The following is a 21,440-nucleotide window of genomic DNA, read 5'->3' on the forward strand; positions in this document are numbered from 1 at the left end:
CGTAACTAAGTACGTAGTATAATATTAATTAAATAAACTAACTAATAATTAATTAATTAATTAAGTTTAAGTTTATTATTTATTAGTTGTTGTGTGTGTGTGTGTGTGTGTGTGTGTGTGTGTGTGTGTGTGTGTGTGTGTGTGTGTGTGTATGTGTGTGGTTATAAGTAATAGTGAAGGATTGTAAATTTGTATGAATGAAAACTATTACGCAAGGTGGTTCATAATCGTAATTCACGGTATGTCGTACTGCAGTCTGCGGAAATAGTTTATACTACCTTATTAATCATTAAGGAAAACTTCAAAGACTTCTCTTTCCTTTGCGGCATGTAACATAATCGTTGCGGTTAGCATTTATTCCGCTACAACAAGATTACATTTTCGATGAATAATCAATTATTATTAAGAAAGAACTAGATGAGTTTATTAAAAAGACTGGGGTGGCCTTACAACGAGCTATACTGGTAAAAGGAAAATAGGGAACTTAAGTTGCTAAGGATAGTGTAAAGTAACGGTCCACCGGTCAAGGCTCGCCAAGGCCTTTTATCGTTCTTGCCGGCTAGACAACCGCGCTATGTCGCAATTTTGTTTCTTCAATTTCTACTGTGCCTGTCCTCCTCCATTTCTCCGTACGGTTTGGATTTATAGTCACGCTCGGTAACCATAATAGATCCTTTCAATGTTGGAAAAACGTTAAAAATATGAATTATCGTTTAAAGGCATGAAACGCAAAAGCGATAATTTCTGTAATTTCAACTTAATACGTAATACGTTAAAAACATTAAAAATAAAACATTACCGTTTTATTTTTTCCGTTTGTTTCAAAATAATACAAATTAGCACTTTATGTTAAATATTTTAATGTAAATTCACAAATGCATGTTATTCTGACGTACTTCCTTTGAACTCCAAGATAAATCGAGTGCGTTACGTGCATTCTTTGAAAGATGAGATGAGTCGAGTACAAGGTTTTGGGTGGGCTGATATACGAGAACAATGAGACGGATCGGGTGAAAGCGATTGCAAAAAGACGCTTTCGAAAATCTTTCGATAATGCATAGGCGGCGAAGTCACGCATTGTAAAAATGAAAAAGAATATAACGCACTAATAATCGTAAATTGTTTTGAATAACATTTTTTATTTAATGTATATTCTTACTTTTATACTTTTTGATTTATGTTATTTATTAATCTTTATTATTTAATGTAGATTGAAAAAATTATTTATTTTGTAGATACAAATAAACAACATTGTTACTAAATTTTGTTATCTGAAAGCATTCTAATTGTATTAGATATCATTGAATAAAGATTTTTCTTCATTAATGTATTGCATGATATTGTCGGCATTGAAAGCCTGGCTAACGATGAGTAACGGTAATTAAGACATCTGCACAACAAGTATCTTTGCTCGCAACACGATGGATATGATCGTTAAAAAATAATCGCATTCATCACTTTTTATTAACCACAAAATTGGAACATATAGACAATAATTAATAAAATTACGCGATTTAATTTTACGGTTTAGTGTTAGTATTCTTATCTCTTTTGTTATGATTACAAATAATATATATTAGAAATATATATTAGAAATAATTTTATTAATAGCAGATTTGCACTGCTATCAACTTGGATTAATTAATAATTTTTCAGATAATTTTATAATTGTTAAATTTACACTCGCTTTATTCTGATACTCAATATATAAAAAAGTATTCAGCGTATCTTTTTTATATTTCATTATTTTTTATATTATTGACATTTCACGAGTTCAAAAGCAATTGACTGGATGACTGGATGAGGAAGACATTAACGGATCGTCCGTAAATAGAATAACTGATGTGATGTGTCTGCTACGTCATCGACTCCGTTCTAAGTTTCTAGTCGTGACATTTAATTTCTGTGTGTCGAACAGTTCCTACATTGAACAGTTCGTACCTCTGCTCATCGAACTTAGCTTATTTATTATCAACTAATTTATCCGATCGAACTTGGAACTCGACGTAAGCACTTCACAACTGGTCAAGTCATTGCCAAGGTATGTGTGCTTCCTCAGTAGCTATCTGTGGTCATGGTCATTGTGCCCAGATACATTTGATACAGCTTCCGCGACTTGAATGCACAAGTACTGTAGATAAAATATAAGAATAATTCGTCGATGATAAAACTTATTGTATTCGTTATAATAAATCAATTTGATTAAAAGATATTATTATTTTTTTTTCAGATTCATTTTACAATACTATAATGTAAAAAGTTTATCACTTTGCATTAGCGCGACGATTTCAAACCGTAAGGATATAAAAATTTCTACGAAATTTGTTATATAACAGAATGTTATTTCTTTTTCGATATGATATTTTTTACATAACACAATCGTTAAATCTACCTTTATTGCCATAGCTTTTGCAGCTATAAGAAGTTAGATGATTATTTCTTAAAAATACATCAGGGCTTATTAGAATAATCTATCAGAAATTCTGCGGTAAATTCATTAATTAGAAACGCATTAAGATTCCCATGACGATTTTTTATTATTCATTATTATCGATATTTCTACGATTTCTTACACACATACCCTCTTAAGATTTGAAACATTATTTTCGATGAATTATATTTGCTATATCGCGTTAAAAATGATAATAACTAAATCTATATTTCTATTGTCTTCTTTCCTTTTCGTGTCAGGCAAAGCAGAGACTACTTATAAGTACTTTCCTGCGAACGCGTCCTTCGCAAGAAGCATAAAGCTTCGACAAAAAAAGAAACAGAGGAAAATAAGACTACTCGGATGAATAGGACTGTCCGTGTATGGTTTGCGCCGAGGAGGAATGTTATAACTTAAGCCTCAGCAGTATATTCTCTTTTTCGTCTGTCTCTCGTATTGCGACTAAGACAATACGCAATGAGACTTCGTACGAATCGCAGCACGATAGAAATTTCTTCAATCGAACTTATGCATCGCGACTTAAGGCATCGATCCTTTTATCACGCAAGATCGATACGTTATTTATGGTGCACCCGTCCCGCACGGTAATCAAGTTGAATTCCACAGCGATTGAAGAGAAGAGTTACGTGCGAATGTAAGAAAGATCTTTACCTCTTCAATATATCTCCTTCTTATTTTCATAATACATTATGCGCGAATATCGAGAAAATTTGCTAATTGGCATTACACGATTACGTCAATGATTTGTAATGAGTAAATAATTGTCAAATCGCCCAAGCTATTTATGGTCAACTTGTGTATGTATATTGAGATTTGAAGATTTTATATTAATTTGTTATAATTATTTTTGTGCTTCCATCATATCTTATAATCAAATAATATATATATGAGATATATATATATATATATATACATTTTGTTTAAATTGAAGCACTTTATTTTCCAACTTTCTCAAATTTCATTATATGCAAATTACACACTAAAAGCAACTTGAATTCTTTTTTGTAATGATTGGAGGCCAGCAAGAGAAACACTGATCATTCACTCATACATATCGAGCTACATGCTGCGAAGACACAAAAACCTATGATTCGCAATAAGTATGGATGCAAAGGCGAAATATCAAAACAGGTGTTTGATAAGTTAAAGCCGATGTAAAAATATGAAATTCATTTACGTGGGTTAGATCCGCATCTTTTTGTGCATTGCCATTGAACTTCTATATTCAAATTCCTTTTAAGATATAAATACAATTTTACTTCGAGATAAGTTATATGAAATTTTTTAATTACTTTTATTTCAAACAGAAAGTCAAAACTTAATCAATATACATTTTTTTAACTTAACAAAATTACTTAAAGCTTATTGAATAAAATGTTAACGAATGAACAAATAATTCATAGTTGAATTATGATGTATCTACGTCTTAAACCTTTTTAATAAGTTACCGACAAGAAAAAGTAGTCACGCGTTATTATGCACATTGTGGAGTTAATAATGAATTATTAAAATTATTGAAAGATTCATAATAAGAATGACGTAAATCCTAATGGAATAATCAATAAAAAAAATGCATTATTCTTTTTGATTTTACCAAGAAAAAAAAGATGTTATTAGTACAATAGATGGATGTTAAAGGAATAATCGTTGATTTTGATGATTTTACCGCTTCTGTACTTCCAAGAACACGATGACTCGCTTCAAAACATCATTCGAGTCATTCGATAATTGTCATGTTCCTGGGTGCGAAATTACACAATCTGATCGTATTACAAATTCATTAATTCACGAGAACTGCGAATTACGAGCAACATTGCCTGCAGCAAATGATACATTTTCTTTTTACACCGTTAGACGAATATGCTATACACGCGCAACCTTAACATGCATTACATATGTTACATGTCACGTCATATATAATACCTGTTACATACTTCATAGATATTATATCATACAATATATTCTTGGATATAGAGATTTCTATACTTACAAGTATTTAATTGCTGTACAGTGCCGGTTAAAAGTATTACATCAAACATGAATTAAAGTTGTCATCAAAAAGATGTGCACAAATTTTATCTTGGCACTATTATTTTATGCTTTAATAGGAATTTTATGCTTTGAGATAAAAAAAAATGAATAACTTTATGATTTAAAAATATAATTTTTACAATAAAGTTGATTAATGAAAGTACGGTGATAATTGATGAGCAAAGATTTACATATATTTGATATTTAAATTAAAAAATAAAATCAAACGTTTTGATCATGTAATTTTTTTATTATGTATATACTGTCATGTATACGTGCTAATGCCAACTTCATATAATAACGTTACGCCCCCATTACTTAAATATATAAATCAAGAATTAATAATTATACATTAAAAAGTATTTAAAGATACGTAATATATAAAAAATGTATAACAATTTACTAAAAATGATTTGAATTCAAATGGTCTAATTGTTAAATAAAAAACAAATGCAGTTTCATTCTTATTTCTGCATTTTGTAACATAGATGACATTTAAATATAAATTCAAAGTATATATATATATATATATATATACTTGAAAAGGTGAGAGGTTACCAGCAATCTATGTATATATGAGTCCCATAGTTGACAAGTGGCATAAGTCCAAAATTTAAAAAAATGCATTTGTTATAGAAGTAAAAAATATTAAGAATGTTTGTTTTATCTATTAATTTAATTTACTTTTATTTTGTTTTTATGTTACATTATAAATAAAGTGATCGTAAAAAAGCTGGACTTAGGTCACTATTCCAGATATTTTTACGATCATTTTATTTATGATGTAAAATTAATTTTATTTTTTATGAACATAAAAACAAGATAAAAGTAAATTAAATTGATAGATAAAACAAACATTCTTAATACTTTCTACTTCTATAATAAACCTATTTTTCCTAATTTTGGACTTATGCCACTTGTCAACTAAGAGGCTCATAGATCAAAGATTACATTTTGAGCCTCTAATAATTTACTGACATTCTCTATTAGAGACAATGTAATACTTTTGACCGGTAGTGTATATCAAGAAGTTCATTAATACATTTAAGACTATTCATATTCCATGCCACTTTCAAATTGTAAGAATGCTCAGCAAAGCAAAATGTAGTGATCCGTTATTTAATGCATTTAGATTTTTTGTTCTATATGTAATCTCACTTCAAGTTGAAATATATTGTGCACGGAAATTATAGCGGCTGTTAACAGAATTCCAGAAGAGAAAAAAATAAGTGTATTTTTTGACATGTAGTGAATTGATAGAAGGTGCGCCAATAAATTGCACGAAAGTCTTGACGCGATTTGCACGCGGTACGGAAGTAGATATATGAAACGCTCGAGTGCTACGAGCGAGAGTCAGCGTCTTCCTCCGCGTTTACATAAGGCCAACGGATAATTAACATCAATCGCGGCCGCTAACGAATTAATTACCTTGCACGATAGACCGGCACCTCAACGCTAAAAATTATACTCGAGCGTGTAGCAAGGCCGCGCTGTGGGAAGCGACGAACGTTCGACTTGTTTGAATTACTAATGAATCAATAATAATTTTATACCAATTAGTTATAAAAAATTGACAAAAATAATGCTACATGAAAACATTTAATCGATGAGTCTACGTGCGTGAATATGGGAATATGATTATCGGAAATTTATCTAAATCAAGTAGTACGTACGTATTTTTATACTCAAAGAAAAACATACAATTGGCAATTATAAAGATGACAACTTTACAAGTTTCACACTCTCTAAATCTGTGGATACTAATTACCCAGTGGCATTGGATAATCAGTGAAGTTCAAGTAAAAAAGGAAGAATGTTTGAATATTATATAACTAAAATGATATATGCAGTAATTTCAATCTTTCAATACCATATTCATTAAATTTATGCATTAAAACAAGATTAGTTATAAATCATATAATAAAGATTAGTTAGATTAGGGATCTCACATTTCATTCACTGATTACTGTACTGGTATACTTGGCACTGATATCAGTGATTACTCACCGATTCAGATTTAGAAAGTATGGAGACTTAATATAACAGAATATATATGGTTTAACAAACTATTTTATAGTTATTGCATTTTACTGTTATTATCACTGTTTTTTTTTTGAGTGTAGACGTAAATCTGTAAATTAATGTATTATTGTTATTATTGAAATATTATAAGAAAATAATCATCATTTAAGTTTTTCCCACTTTAAAATTGCTAAAAATAATTTTGGGACGATATTTACATGGTGTTAAACAAATACGTAGGTTCTTTAATATCTCAAATTCTTGTTATTTTCATTTGCATGTCATTTTAATATGATACACGAAATATTAGATTTCGACATGAATAATCTTTTACAAATAGATAGATCTTGATGATTGTTACTGAATATGATAACAAAATAATGTTCTTTATTGCTTAAAAACATGTCTAATCAGGAAATAATAGTCTTCATCTTTAAAAAGTACATATGAGACATATATTTATGACATCATTGATATACAATTCCACCGATAGTTAAGTAGAAGATTAATTGGCAATCGAATCCAGAAACGAAGTAGTAAGGTCTTTTCCCCGCTCATGAACCATGAAAATAATTAAGTATCCTGGCACAACGACTACGTTTGGAAAGCGTTATACATACCGATGAGTCTGATTGACAGTGACATAGTTACAGGCAGCCTTGTATTTTAAGTCGCGGCGAAAGAAGTGCGACGATTATGCGTGGACAGTAAATTCTGTTGCGTGTTTCTCGCATTGCGTTATCAACTCGTCAAACATACGTTCCGTTTTTCAGCGATCATCAAACATGCAGCGCAGGCACGTTTTGAAAGACATGTATAATTTAATTTATGCAAAAGCATATGTTACAACTTATAAATAACAAATATGAAAGAATTTCTTTGCTTATTGAGATAAAACAATAAACTTGGTGTGATTATTTGAAAATACTTTTTGCTTTAGCAGAAATCAGCAGAAATTATTCTTATCACGGATAATTTATATTATGATATTTGACAAATTACATATATATATATATATATACATATATTACAAAAAAAATAAAATGTATTTGTTAATGCAGATGTAAAAATTACTCGATAAATATTATTTCAATATTCTTAAATTATATGATTTAAAATAATTAATTAATAGAAGATTTTAATATAAGAAGTAAAATGTTGATTGGAATTTGTTAAGAAAATTACTTAGTGATTCTAATCTTTTAAAATGCTCAATAGTCATTTATATATAGTAGCAAGAGAATTTTCATAGACATTTATAAATCCAAACAGTACAAAGTTCTAAAATTGTGACATAAGACGTTTTTAAGTCGTCTTTTAAATACAAAAACCGTTTTAAATACAAAATCGAATCTTATGATTCGATTTTAGACACTTTTTGTTATCTGAGAAGTGCTAAAAGTAATTGATTGATTTATGAAATAATGTATAATACTTATTATATAACATTAAATTATAGTTTAAATTAAATAAGAGGATATCTCTAAAACTCTCTTATGAGTGATAGAAGCACTTGCCATGGATTGTGATTAAACTATGTCAGTGAATAAATCAAATTGACAATTATTTACAACCTCGTCTCGTTTCTATCAATCAAAAATTTCGCGGCTCTTTCCAAACACCGCGATGGCATACTGATTGGTCAAGGGTCACTCTCCTTCTCCTTTACCTATCGGAAAGATATCATCATCAAGGCAACAAATTGTAATTGATTCTTCGTTCTAAGCAAGATAATACCAATGCGGGCAACAAGGACGCAAGACAACAAAACATTGCATAACTAACACTGGTCACGCTTCATGGCATGATGCTCCATGTTCGCCCTGTCTTCGTCAGATGTCCGAGATTTTTCCTCGAGAACCACTTTTCATTAGCCGAATCACGGCCAAAATTTAGAGATATTTTATCATATTGATTTAGCGCATTAAAATTGTTGATGCGCTAAATCAGTGTGAAAATATCTCTAAATTTGGATTAAAATTGGGATAAAATATCTCTAAAATCTACATCAAGATGTATGTATGTCAGAGAGGATATTATATTTCGTTTCTCAATATCAGTTGGAGAAACATTGGAAAGTCATGTGCGCGATATGGCTTCACATTTTAATTAGAAATTGAGTAAAAATCAAATGCACAACACGTCAATCAGACGATTATACGAAACGCCTGCTTCATCGTCGCTTCTTGCGAGATAAGCGTCCCTCTGGCATGCCGTTTAACTCACGTACGGATATTCGCCGAGTTGATCAAGGACCAATGGAAATTTTCGACGAGACTTTACGGAAGAGAGAACAAGTTCCTCTGCCCTCGAATATACCGGACGAAGGTACTTTACAAAACGTAGATACGGAAACAGTTCTCGCCATGGCAAATTTCAAAGCGACGTTGAAACATCGTGAAAATACTGAGTAAAATTAATTTATTAATTATACAATAATAAGTTAGAAATGAGAATAAATCAACTAAAATAGAAGAAGAATGATTAAACTTAGATGTTGAAATAATATTTCTATATGTAATTTATTTTAAATATGTTTGCTTTAGATAACTTATGTGAAATTATTGTTATTATTTTTAATTTGATTGTTTATACAAGTTTAAAAGTAATCGACATACAATTATTAATAACAATTTCAAGGAATTGAAATAAATATTTAAAATAAATTACATAGATAAAATTATTATTTCAACATTTAACTTTGATTGTAATTGACACTTCTCCTTTTTGTTTAAAATTAATTATACTTATTTTATAACTTGACGATTAATTGTGGAGAAAATAGTAATATACAGATAAGCTAGGCAAGATAAGTTTTATTTTGAAAAAACCATATTGCAAAAGACAGCTAATGTTTCTATGTAAATCTCTCTATGTAAATAAGATTGCAAGCTGAAAAGCAATAGTTAGTATTACTACCAAATAGCGTTTAATTACTTATAAATAATAAATTATTTATAAAAAATTATGAGTAATTATAAAATAGTTCACAATTTTTAATAATTATATATATATATTACACTTGTTATTAGGGCAACAATTGCAAATAATATTTATTATTGTATTAATGACGTTCCAATATTAATAGATAAGTAGATAAAGACAACGCGCGTTTGTCAGCCATGACCAGCGCATTTAAAGCGCATTCAGACAAGTCTTGCCCCGCAGCGCTCTTATTACTCACATTCCTATTAAACTGATGGCTGAGCATATTCTATCTTATATATATAAAATCTATCTTTCTATAAAATCTATCTTATCTATACATTTTATAAAAATATACATAAATAATAAATTTATTTCTTCATTTTTATGCATGACATTCTTCTTAAATCTTTACATCTATTATTTTCATATTGCGTGTTATGTAAATATTTCTTATAATTCCACAATACTATTCTTATTGAAATTATAGTTTTATCTATCGGATAAAGAGAGAAAAAATTGTACAACTCCTAGTAAATACAACAAATTCGCGAGAATGCTAAAATCCATGTACGTGTTAAAGATGATATTGATCGGCAGAGACACTGGGTCAGCTCTGATTTCCAAGCGGTTTAACACGCCGAACAATACAAGGTGTCATGAAAAGCGTACTCCGGCGTGTGCCTATGCGCGAGAGGTCGACGAAAGACAAGTGAGGTGAGCGAAATGTGTGTCACGCAATCGAAGTACAGCGCAGCGAAATGCGAACCGCCGCTAACACTCGCTTATCCTCTCATTGTCATTCGGCGTGGTGTAAAGCGGCCGGCAACGGGTGCGAGAGGACGACGCGATAGAACTCGTCCATCGCAACGCATAAACTCAAACGTGACCAATCGTTGTGCTCGTCTCAATGCGAATAAACCGCAGAAAGCGCTTCGCGGTCTCGATAAGGCGAGCGTCGTGCGAGATAAACTCTGGCCTAGTTTTCCGCGGAATTAGAAGAGCGGTATGTAAAAATGATGAGAAGATATAATTCAAAGGTATAAAAAGAAAATAAAAAAAGTTGCTACTAAAAAAAAATTTGTAGAGAAATGCTTAGAAGCGAAAGCGAAAGATGTTATATAGATATAAAGAGAGCAATAGAAAAATTGCCCTATTGATAAGATGCGATAAAATGGGTAATGGTCCATGAAATTTAAACGTTTAAATAAGGTAGATAAGCACATTCTAGCGTAAAGTAAACGTTGTTATTTTTAGCTTAAATGATACGTTCGATTTATTTTGATATGTCTCTAGCATAAACGATTTGATTGAAATTCGTCATGGATCAGACTCCTAAAAATTTCATCGAATATTTTCACCGAGGATCATATATCAAAAGAATGTGATGCAATTTCGACATTTCTTCTCTAAAACGTTATTTCCGTCCTTGAAATTATATAAAACAAAGTTTAGTCTACTAATATTTCCTTATAATGAAATCAGTTGTCCATTTTCAAATAAGAATGTTTATAAAATATGATTTATTTTGAATTTTAGTTATCGACTAACATGAAGTTAAGCCTTCCCTTTTTTATTTTTTCAAATTAATATATTATCTTTTTCTAAAAAAATAATATAATAATACATTTCTATTTTATTAAAAAAAAATTCTTACTAATTGTCTTAAGTAAAATAGAAATGATATATAACTTAATTATTTAAATAATATACGCGTAATATTTTATAACGTTATAAGTGTAAATCTTTTAATGGTGTTTGCGCTAAATCATATAAAATTATATGTGAAAAGAACATTGACAGTTTTCTTTATCTTATATGTAATTAATCTTCTTCTGATGTTTATAATAGAAAAATATTACGAATATGCATTTTTTTTTAAATCTCAAGCTAAAATTTTTTTCAATTTAACTTACTCTGCGTAACATGCTGTATGATATAAATACATAATAATTTTAAATAATTTTTTCTCTGTTTTGATAAACAGGCAATTCCATACACCTGATTTCATACATCAATAATTAATCTGGTAATTCAAACATCTTTATTTTCCTTGTTTCAGAATAACATTTGCAACATGTGCGTGCGTGTTTTATTTCGTGTCCTACATAAAGTACGTGACGATTCATCATAATTGGCCTATCGTTCAGCGACACGCACTTTTTCATTTCACAACAAGCTGTTTATAATTCTGCAAACATCTGCACAAATTTTGCCCGCGCAGAATCGGCCTTGCGCATCGTCTGCGTGTCCGTTTGAAGGCAATACTGTTTTGCCGATATATCGATTTTAAGCTGATTTGTCATTACCTTCTCGATGAATCTATGAAGGTAAACGCAGCAATATTATATATGAATAGCAACTCCACGGCGACGTGAAACCGTTCTTGCTTTCACGATTGCGATTCGCCGCCATGGTTCTTCCGTTCATGCGCTACGAGTATTTCGCGCGCGTGATCGGGGCAGCTGTAGCAACGCGTATGCAGGCACTTGTTGCAACAAACGTCATGCCTGAGGCGATAACCAAAGCATGAAAATATTTTAGGTTCTCTTTTCGCTTTTGTGCATCGTTGACACCTCGTGAAATATTCCCTATTCTCTATAGTCCGTATTTGTTAACGAATCCTAGGTGAAACAGGCACAATTGTTTTTTCTGCCTGGTTATAAAGCTTATAAATATGTTAAATAAAAAAAGCATTTACATGCATGGAAAGAATAATAAAATATCAAAAAATAAAGCTATAAATAAGAAAAATAATTTTGTCAAAATAATTATGTAAAAAACATTTAAGCTGCTTGAAGATAAGCTGCAAAAAGTTTTAACTTTCTAGCAATTTAAGCATCCTACATAAATATTTTAATGGTCTCAAGAAAATTATTTTCAGATCTGTATCTAACTAAATTTTTAGATGTTTCAGCAAAACTATTCTTTTCGTGTAAGAATATTAAAAAGACGAAAGTGGCAGAAAAAATATCTTGAGAGTATAAATCACACCAATTGAATTCACATTAATTTAAAAAAACGAGAGAATTGGCCATTAGCCATGCACGTATGATATGTGTAAGAGCGTCTCTTCACGTCATAACAGAAATCGTTTTAACAATCGCATTACCTCGTAACAGATCTGCTCTACGTGTGAGAATTCGCCGGCATGGTTGTTATCAACTGGAAAAGCAGGTAAGAGGATTTTCTATTCCTGGATATCAACTACGTATTTATAGTATGTTCCGGAAGCTCTCCTGGATATTTATAGATCGGTGATCATTCTGCTTCCTTTTGCCAGCAGTACCAGTAGGCGGATAAGAAAGCTAGTATGGGTCGCCGCGGAAAACGAGAAAAAGGAGAGCTACATGTTTTGCTGTCTTAAAAAGCAAAACGTTGGCAATGAAATATCGTAGAACAGGATCGCCTTGTTTTGCATAAATATTATGATAGAGAATGATTTTTTCATGTAGACGACGTCGCCTATCTACGACATACGCAACACATCACCGTTCTTAATCATTCATTCAGAATGGAATTCATTACTCTAGGGAATGAGAAGGGGATAGTCGGAAAACTGTTAATAAATTAAAAATTATACATCTGAAATTTCAAAAAATGCGAGCAAATGTAACTAGACGTTCCTTTCTCCGCCAATTGCGGCTAATCATAATTTCTATCAGGAGAATCGACTTATGGAATACTTATAAGTATACACGCTCTCGTTTGCACACTACCGCGAAAGATTTTCTATTCCTGGACATTCCTGCGTATTTATAGACTAACCGTTGTCGTCTTTCCTTTAACTACTGTAGTGTTGTGGTATAACGCGCATAGGAAAGCGAGATCTTACGTGAAAGCCGTTAAGGCTGTTTCCACCGAGGCGCGTACGGAGAGAAACTGAGATCAGGGAGCATCCACCAATACCACACAATGTGTAAAGGTCGTAGAAATGTCAACAAACGGGCTTAAACAAGGACACCATGAATGGTAATAGGATAAATACTATTATGCATTTTTGTGGGCATTGTAAAACGCGCGAAATTGCATTACTCTTAATATGCTATTATATTATTTAAATTGATAATTTTTTTAAACATACATATTTAGTAGCTTTGTTAAATTTTATAAAATATGTAGAGAAAATTTTTACATACATATACTATAACTAATTATTTTCAATCATTTACTCTTATATTTTTAGTATAATTATATAAAAATATATATAGCGAATTTTTAAAAATGTTTTACATCTATATATATAATATATATATATATATTAGATAATATATATATATATTATCTAATATATATATATATATATTAGATTTTTAAATAATAAAAAAAATTTAATATAAATTTTAATATTATATTTAGCAATAGAATAAATAAAAGAATAATTTAATTTGTATAACGTTCGTTAATATTATATGTTTCTCCGCGATCGAATCATTCATACAACTAGTAGTAGTTAATGCCATGCGAACGACTTAGAACATAATTAACACATTCGTTTTATGGTTTCTCCGGTTATTATCCAGACAGATAAGAGGAGAACTCGCTTGTATTGTATGTAGAAATGTGTTATGTATATAATCTTTTTATTTAAAAATAATGAAAATGTTGTACATATTCTTCTTCTTTCTTTCATTTATTATTTTAGCAAGCATAATGAGATAAAATTTTTTCATATTTCATTTTACGATTAAGAAATTATCGTGAGAAGCAATTATTGACGTACGATATTTTCAAGATAGATTTTTATTTAATCAAGTGTTTCTGTTTGTCGTTTTTACTGTAATTTTTTAATTCTATCATTATTAATTCTATCATTATTATATACACTCATATTACACTCAAATATTTTAGATCATTTTCATCGAAAATATATATTATCATACTTTCATATCTACATCATATTCTAAAAAATTTCCACGTTGCATAACATTTAATTTCATACATAATTGTTGACTGAATCGCGTAGACGCTCTCGACAAGCATTGATGTTACCGATTACACTGATTTACGAGAATGATTATATAATGACTTAAAACAAAGAAAAAAATGGAAAACTTGGAATAATAATTTCATAGTATAAATGCTTAATATTTATACTATAATTAAAATAAAAGTAAAAAGTTTTTTTAAAACATTTAATATTATTAATAGCAGTTTGCAACAGTAACGCAGAATGTATCCAGAAATATTAATTAAAAGTATATAATATCAAAAATTTATATTTAATAAATAATTATGATTAATAATTAACAATAATATCTAATATCTGTTGTTATTTTTATCGTTTCAAAAGATATACATTAGATAGAACAATGAAATCTTACGTCGTTAATCAATTTTCCTCATCGCACTCCCTACAAATTAAATAAAAACACCTGCGAGAGATGTCACGTAATTTATATATGATTTCACATTCATTTAGAAAACACAACTTTAATAATACTACACTCTGAACATATGATAGCTTTACATATGCGAGTGGTTCGATTAAACACGTGCCCGACTGATGTTGTCATGTTAATCCTTCCAGCATAAACTTTGCCATTGTTACATTGCATGACAGATAACAGACGCGCGAGCCGGCGGGGCTGTAGTAGTGCAATAATTTTCAGTGGCGATATATTCTGGACACAGCGATCATGCGGTGCCGCTACGTTTTAAAATCAACGTATCGGTAACCTTATTTCCTTAAAACGCGCAAGAAATGCTGACCGAACGCCACTTCTGTGCTAGCGGGTTTTACGTGCTTCGCTACTGTGGTTCAAACGAATCGCGTTTTCTGTATTGACTGAAAATTTGGGACACTTCTGATGTTTCGATTTTACTACAAACCGGCAATGATAATTCTTTGACGGGTTTCGAAACACGCAACGGATTAACTATAGAACTATTGAACGTTCTTGATTGATACGCAAATTCTAGTATACTTAACGGTCTTCCTGTTTTCAATACGATTATTTGCCAAATTCTTACTTAAGGATATTTGTTTTTACCTCCTTCTGTGAAACTAAGCTATAAATCGAGAGCGTGACACATTAAGTTGAAAGTTAAATGTTGCACAACGATCAGCCGGTCATTATAGCGCAATGTCTTCATCTTACTGACATACTGACAATATGTAGTCTACATGACAGAAGTCTAGACATCTAGACATCTAATTTCATGAATCATTCTGTACCAAAAATATGACAAAATTATCTTGATCTTCTACAATCCGATGTTCTTTGACTTTATATCACGAAACTGCTACGTTTTGCAATGATCGTGTAATCGCGATGCTAACAATCGATTCGAATTTTCCAGTTCAGTTTAATATACTATCATCATAATTTATAAACTTTGGCGAAAGTAAAATTAAATCTTGTGATCTTTCGAGGTACGATTGTAAATAATAAAAAAATTGGGAAAAGCAAACTTACTCACATGATAACAAAAATTAAGATCTAAGCTAAATTATTACGCTAAAATATTACGAGAAGAATATTGCCTAAAAATGAAATAATCGATGTATTTACATTCGATTTGAATTGAGAAATACGCGGAAAGCAATTCTTGCCAAGGCTCTACGCATCTATTACTATGGTCTCATTTGTCAGCTGCCAGCGAATTGACAGCTCTGGTGCCTACATCAAGCGCAGACCGCAAAAAAACACATACATTCATTCAGCATATTGAAACGAGTTGGAGAATGGCGAGACTTACTTGATTAGAATCCTCCAGAAGCAGCCAAAGCTAGAGCCGTTCGGCACTTCGCTCGCGTACGATATGGTCATTTCCTGTCTGATTGCGCGCGCGCAATCCCTTTCCTAAGTCACTACCCTCTTCTTTCTTCTTCAACTCGATCTCTTCTTTTATAGACGATCTGGTCCCTCGTACCGTGTTGATGATGTTTCCGGTGAAGCTGCACACTCGCGCACATGCGGCGCGCGGGCCACTGATGTTCTATCCAATGTTTAGCTAATTTAATTTCAAAGTAGACACCAGGAGATCGGCATCGGGATCTACCTAGTCGCTCGCGATAGGTTTACCATGAGGAAGATCTATAATACGCGAATGGTTAAAACCAGCTGACCAGGCGGATCGACTGTCTACTGACTGAGCTCCACTAAAGACGGCGGGACCAACAGAGAACGGGGCCCGGCTGTGCCACCTCCACCTGGAAACCAGGGATGTGAGCGTCACCTGCAGAACCCATTTCGCACTGAACCTGCTTGGAGTATTTTCAAGTATAAGGATCGAGCTTTTCTCTGAACAGAAAGAACTGGACAGAAAGAAGCAAGCAACAAAATGTACTTTTGCGAAACATTTTGAAGGCATCTTTTGATAAGTTATTTCTGAAAGCGACATTATGCAAACTTCGAATTTTCATTGAACTAGGAATATTAGACATTGAATATAGACTGTTTAAACTGATTGATTATATTATTCCATCAAATATTTATCTTCCTTATTTTTCAATCTTATCAATGGATACCTGCAAATTTTATATGCACCAAGTAAATTTTATAAGCATAACATAACAGCAAACATTGAAAAGATCTTACAAGAGATATTTGAAGTATCAATCATGGGAAAATCATAATGAAATATCGTGTAAAATCAACATATTTTCTATTATAAAGCTATCATGATTGAAAAATAAAGTGACAGAAGATCAATTGCATGTTGGGTAAACTATCGATTTAACGTATCTTGAGATATCATAAGTTAATAGATAGATAGTAAACGCACTTTAAGTGGTAATTCCATTTCTATGTTTGTCGTATTCATTAAATAGCGCGCCGTCCTATCGAACTAAATGTTGTTTCGGAGTCACTCTAAGTCATGTTTTATCTGAAGTCAGCTAGGAATTTATGTAACTTTGTTGCAACCATCTGTGACATACGGTTTACACGGAATTCCTCTTTCAAAATCAATCGACACGCCTAGCCTTTCAAGTGGATCTGCGACAAGTAAAAGGGAAATGGTTTAAAGTGCCGCTCTCGCCTCCTCAGCGATATTACTATCAGAAGTTTCCACATTTCATTACTCTTTGCACATCGGTTTTCTTTCATTGTCCCCTCCTTTATATTCATCGACTGTATCATTATCATTAGTGTATCTAATTACGGTATATATGACAATAAATATGCACGATTGTGTATTTCGTTACGCGATGCTTCGTTCTTCCAAGGATAGATCGGACATTCTTACGGCCCTGTGCGGTCGTTCAAACGCAAGTGGTTGCAGATATATTCGCAAGTACTGAGCACTTCCAAAACGCCATCTTGCGCACAGTTTTCGCATCCTTCTCTCACCTTGCCATGGCCTAGCCTGCGGCGTAATAATGGCCTTCTGGTACCATCCACCGGTCACCTTTCGCTCACGCGCCGTGAACACGATGACGTGCTCTCTTACCGCTTTCTGGAAGTGCCAATGATATTTATGCAACGGGAAAATCCGAAAATATGAAGCCGCAGTTCAGCGAAAGGCTTTACTCGGAAGTAATAGGAGATTCGAGTTGCGCCAACGAAATGTCATGTATGCCAGATATTGCCAGGTGTTATAAATAAGTGTTATAAAATAGGTTATTGACGTCAACTCATCGGGCTTGAGGATTTTAGAATCTAAAAGATCTGGAAATCGTCAAAGAACAACGTCATTCTCGAGGACCATTCCAGCGATTCAAAATATTATGAAATTCGAGAGAATATAACATAATTCGGAGAATCTGTTGGTAATCTTCATCCAGATTCATATAAATTAGCAATCGGAGCATTCGCGGTTGCCTTACGTCACTCTGGACGAGTCGGACAAAAATTTAGTTATGCGATAAATGGTTTTGCGGTGCCGATTGTAACGGTACGAAGTACTAGGACAAGCTACGTATAATTTATTACACTCGTATTTTTATACAAGAATCATATTTTTACAAGAAATTAAATACGTTCACAAGATCCCTTCTCACGCATTACTCAAACTATTTGATTTTTATATCCTTTTGCACTTTGTATACATAGTTCGCTGAAGCTTGAAACAGCTTTTTCTCGTTTTCAGTTATGTGCATTCGTACAATCTGTGTGATACCATTTTCGCCAATCGCGCAAGGTAGAGACAAGAACATCTCGTAATTTACATCATGATGACCCTAAGAAGATAATTTTGATTAATATAGAACATAATAGTTTTGCATACAGCAATATTAATTTTTTTACGTATTACATTTTATTTTTATTTTTGAAAATAAAATACAATACGCGCGTGTTACTACATTTGATGATCAATCCAAAAATATTTTATTCATGAATTGTATCAGCTAATATTTAATATCACGAATTTTTTATTTTCAAAAATTGTAAATTAATTGCAAATATATAATTTTTAATATTTATACCTGCACTAAGGTCGAAACTGACATAATAGTTTGTGAATTGCGTAATATAGCTGCTATGATGTCGGCTGCAGAAAGTCCAGTGGCTGTATTTGAGTATCCTTTCAGACAACGCACTATGGAACCTCTAAAAAATAAAAAATATTAAATTCTTACAAAAATTAAATATTACAAAAATTCTTTTTAATTGAAATTGAAGTTATTGTTTAATTATACACATGTACAATTGTAATTGTTTGCTGATTTTGTACATTATAATATAATTTATTTAAATACTATTTGTAGAATGTATAAATCTAATCTTATAAATTAAATCTTTATAAAAGAAATTCAAGTGTTTGCAAATACGCTATCCGACGAGTATGTAAAAAAACTAATAATTTCTCTGTTCATTTAAAATGATTGAACTTACAGTTTCACTACATATTTTGATATTTCGAACCATTTTTCATCATCTGTCTCGAGACCGATATTCGGGATAACATCGCGGAACTGCACTCCCGCAACGTTCACTCCGGACCAGAGCGGAACTAGGAAACATCGAATGATAGATCGCTTAATGCGTAACGTCGCCTTTCTCCTCGTGTCAAATGTCACACATCGATCGATAAAGCTTACCCATACTGAGTCCATGTTCACCAATCATGTACGCTTGGACCGAACTCGGTGCTATTTCTAATCGATCAGCAATCAAGTAGCGAAATCTTGCGCTATCCAGATGAGTTCCACTACCAATTATCTGATGGGCCGGAAGTCCACTTAATTTCCAGGTAATCCATGTCAAAATATCCACTATAAGAAAAAAATCACATTTATAATTTATCAAATTTTTGTGTATAGACATTATAGACTTATTAATAAGAAGCTTTTACTGTTTATTTAAATAAAGACATCTTTTCAATTTTTATCAAATATTATATTACTCATACTATATGTAGAAAAAACTATATTGAGAAAAAATGATTTTTTTCTCAAGATATTTTTTTAGGGAAATATCGAATAAATATTTAATTTGCAACATTTGAAATTTTTAATACTATATTTATAATGTTACTTTCATTAAAACTTTCTTTGTTTCTTATATAGTAAATAATTATTATAGTAAATACAATTTAATATATTAATTTTAACCTGGGTTGCTAATGACAACAAACACCGCATTTGGACTAAAATTTGCTAGAGATGGTATTATGTTTTTCAATATTTCTGTATTTCTCTTCACCACATCGAGTCGAGTTTCATCCTTCACTGGTCGTATACCCGCGCAAATAGCTACGACTTTCGAATTACTTGTCACACAAAAATCTACAAAAAAGATATTTTTGCGTCTTAAATAAATGTCGTAAATAAATGTGTTGCGTCTTAAAAAAATTGTTGTACATAGAAAATCAATTATACTTTCATAATATTTTTGTAACATATACAGTTACGATTATAATATATATTTGCACATGAACAAATAAATCTATGATTTTTGCATAACTAATACATATTCAATGAATCCATTACCTGTATCATACTCGATCTTTGGATCCCCTATAAATACAGAACCATGGTTGTAGTCCATTCCTTCGCCTTCCAGTTTTTTAGGAAAAACATCTACCATTGCGATATGCGAAGTAATTCGCTAACATTTAATAAAATAATAATACAAATTTACAAAATAATCATTAAAAATTTAAATTTTAATATTTCCACCGTTTATTTAAAACACAATGGACACTGTATAAAATATTATACATATAATGAAAATATGCATTATAATGTTTATGCATTTTCTTTAATTGTATTTATAATATACAAATTTTTATTTTAATTTGAAATAAAGTAAATTCAATAAATAATTATAATTCAAACTATATTTAAAATTCCAACTCCATAAAAAATTTAAAGGAGTGAACTACCTGAAAAAGAAGTGAATTTGCAAGGGCAACACCGATCATACCAGCACCAACAATAGTTACTTTATGGCCACAATCTCTAACTGGTTCCGACATCTTACATAAGAGTTCTTCTCGCAAGCATGGCGAACTAGAATTCAAATAATTTGCTTTTCTTTAATATTTCGGCAAAATATTATATTGTAATCCTTCAAGAAATTATTTTGTATATTTAAAATTAGCTATCTAAAAAAACTGATTATTAGTTTCTTCGAAAAATTCTTTAGTAATTATATTAATATTAAAAGTCTTTAGTATTAGAAATGTATGTATTAACTATTAGAAATGTATGTATTAGATTTGATTATATTTTTTACATTAATATGAATATTATATATGAATATAATATATTAATAATTTGATTTTTTATAACAACATAACTGATTTATGTAAAATTCTTTATACATATAAAATATAATCAAAAAAAATGAAAAGAAATGAACAATGTATCGCCACATCTAAGTATTAGAAATTATAATTAATAATTTAAAATAATTTTAGGCTAATTGTAATTATAACCAAAGATGTCCAATAAAATGGAAATTAATGTAATAAAAAAATTAATTATTAAAATAATTTGAGAATATATCAAATTCCATCTTCGTTTAAAATTACAAATATGTCATTACATGTCACACACACACACACACACACACACACACACACACACACACACACACACACACACACACACACACAC

At 31.0% G+C, this 21,440-nt stretch overlaps 2 protein-coding genes across 2 annotated transcripts in view; both read right to left on the minus strand.

Moving 5' to 3' along the window:
- Window positions 1-16,203, minus strand: part of LOC105622810 — a 53,643-nt gene extending 37,440 nt beyond the window's left edge. Inside the window, exon 1 of the mRNA XM_012204221.1 lies at window positions 16,133-16,203. Within this exon, the coding sequence (XP_012059611.1) occupies window positions 16,133-16,203 (71 nt within the window). The remainder of the gene's footprint in view (window positions 1-16,132) is intronic.
- A 2,186-nt stretch (window positions 16,204-18,389) lies between these two features.
- On the minus strand, window positions 18,390-20,821 carry LOC105622871 (L-lactate dehydrogenase-like). Its single transcript, XM_012204280.1, has 7 exons — window positions 20,705-20,821; window positions 20,310-20,427; window positions 19,932-20,105; window positions 19,419-19,592; window positions 19,213-19,330; window positions 18,804-18,927; window positions 18,390-18,557 (listed from the first exon to the last, which is right to left on the minus strand). The coding sequence occupies exons 1-7, from the start codon at window positions 20,795-20,797 to the stop codon at window positions 18,390-18,392; spliced, it is 969 nt and encodes a 322-aa protein (XP_012059670.1). The 5' UTR covers window positions 20,798-20,821.
- Between the last annotated feature and the right edge of the window lie 619 nt (window positions 20,822-21,440).

The sequence above is a fragment of the Atta cephalotes genome (genome assembly GCF_000143395.1).
Source record: "Atta cephalotes unplaced genomic scaffold scaffold00049, whole genome shotgun sequence".
NCBI classification, from domain to species: domain Eukaryota; kingdom Metazoa; phylum Arthropoda; class Insecta; order Hymenoptera; family Formicidae; genus Atta; species Atta cephalotes.

Bases quoted from the DNA above. Each gene is read 5' to 3' on its own strand.
- LOC105622871 (XM_012204280.1), bottom strand. From the start codon at position 20,797: ATGTCGGAACCAGTTAGAGATTGTGGCCATAAAGTAACTATTGTTGGT. The intron at 19,331-19,418 runs GTAAGCTTTATC...GATGTTTCCTAG, and splicing joins TGAACATGGACTCAGTATGG to TTCCGCTCTGGTCCGGAGTG. The intron at 18,558-18,803 runs GTATAAATATTA...TTATCTTCTTAG, and splicing joins CAGTTTCGACCTTAGTGCAG to GGTCATCATGATGTAAATTA.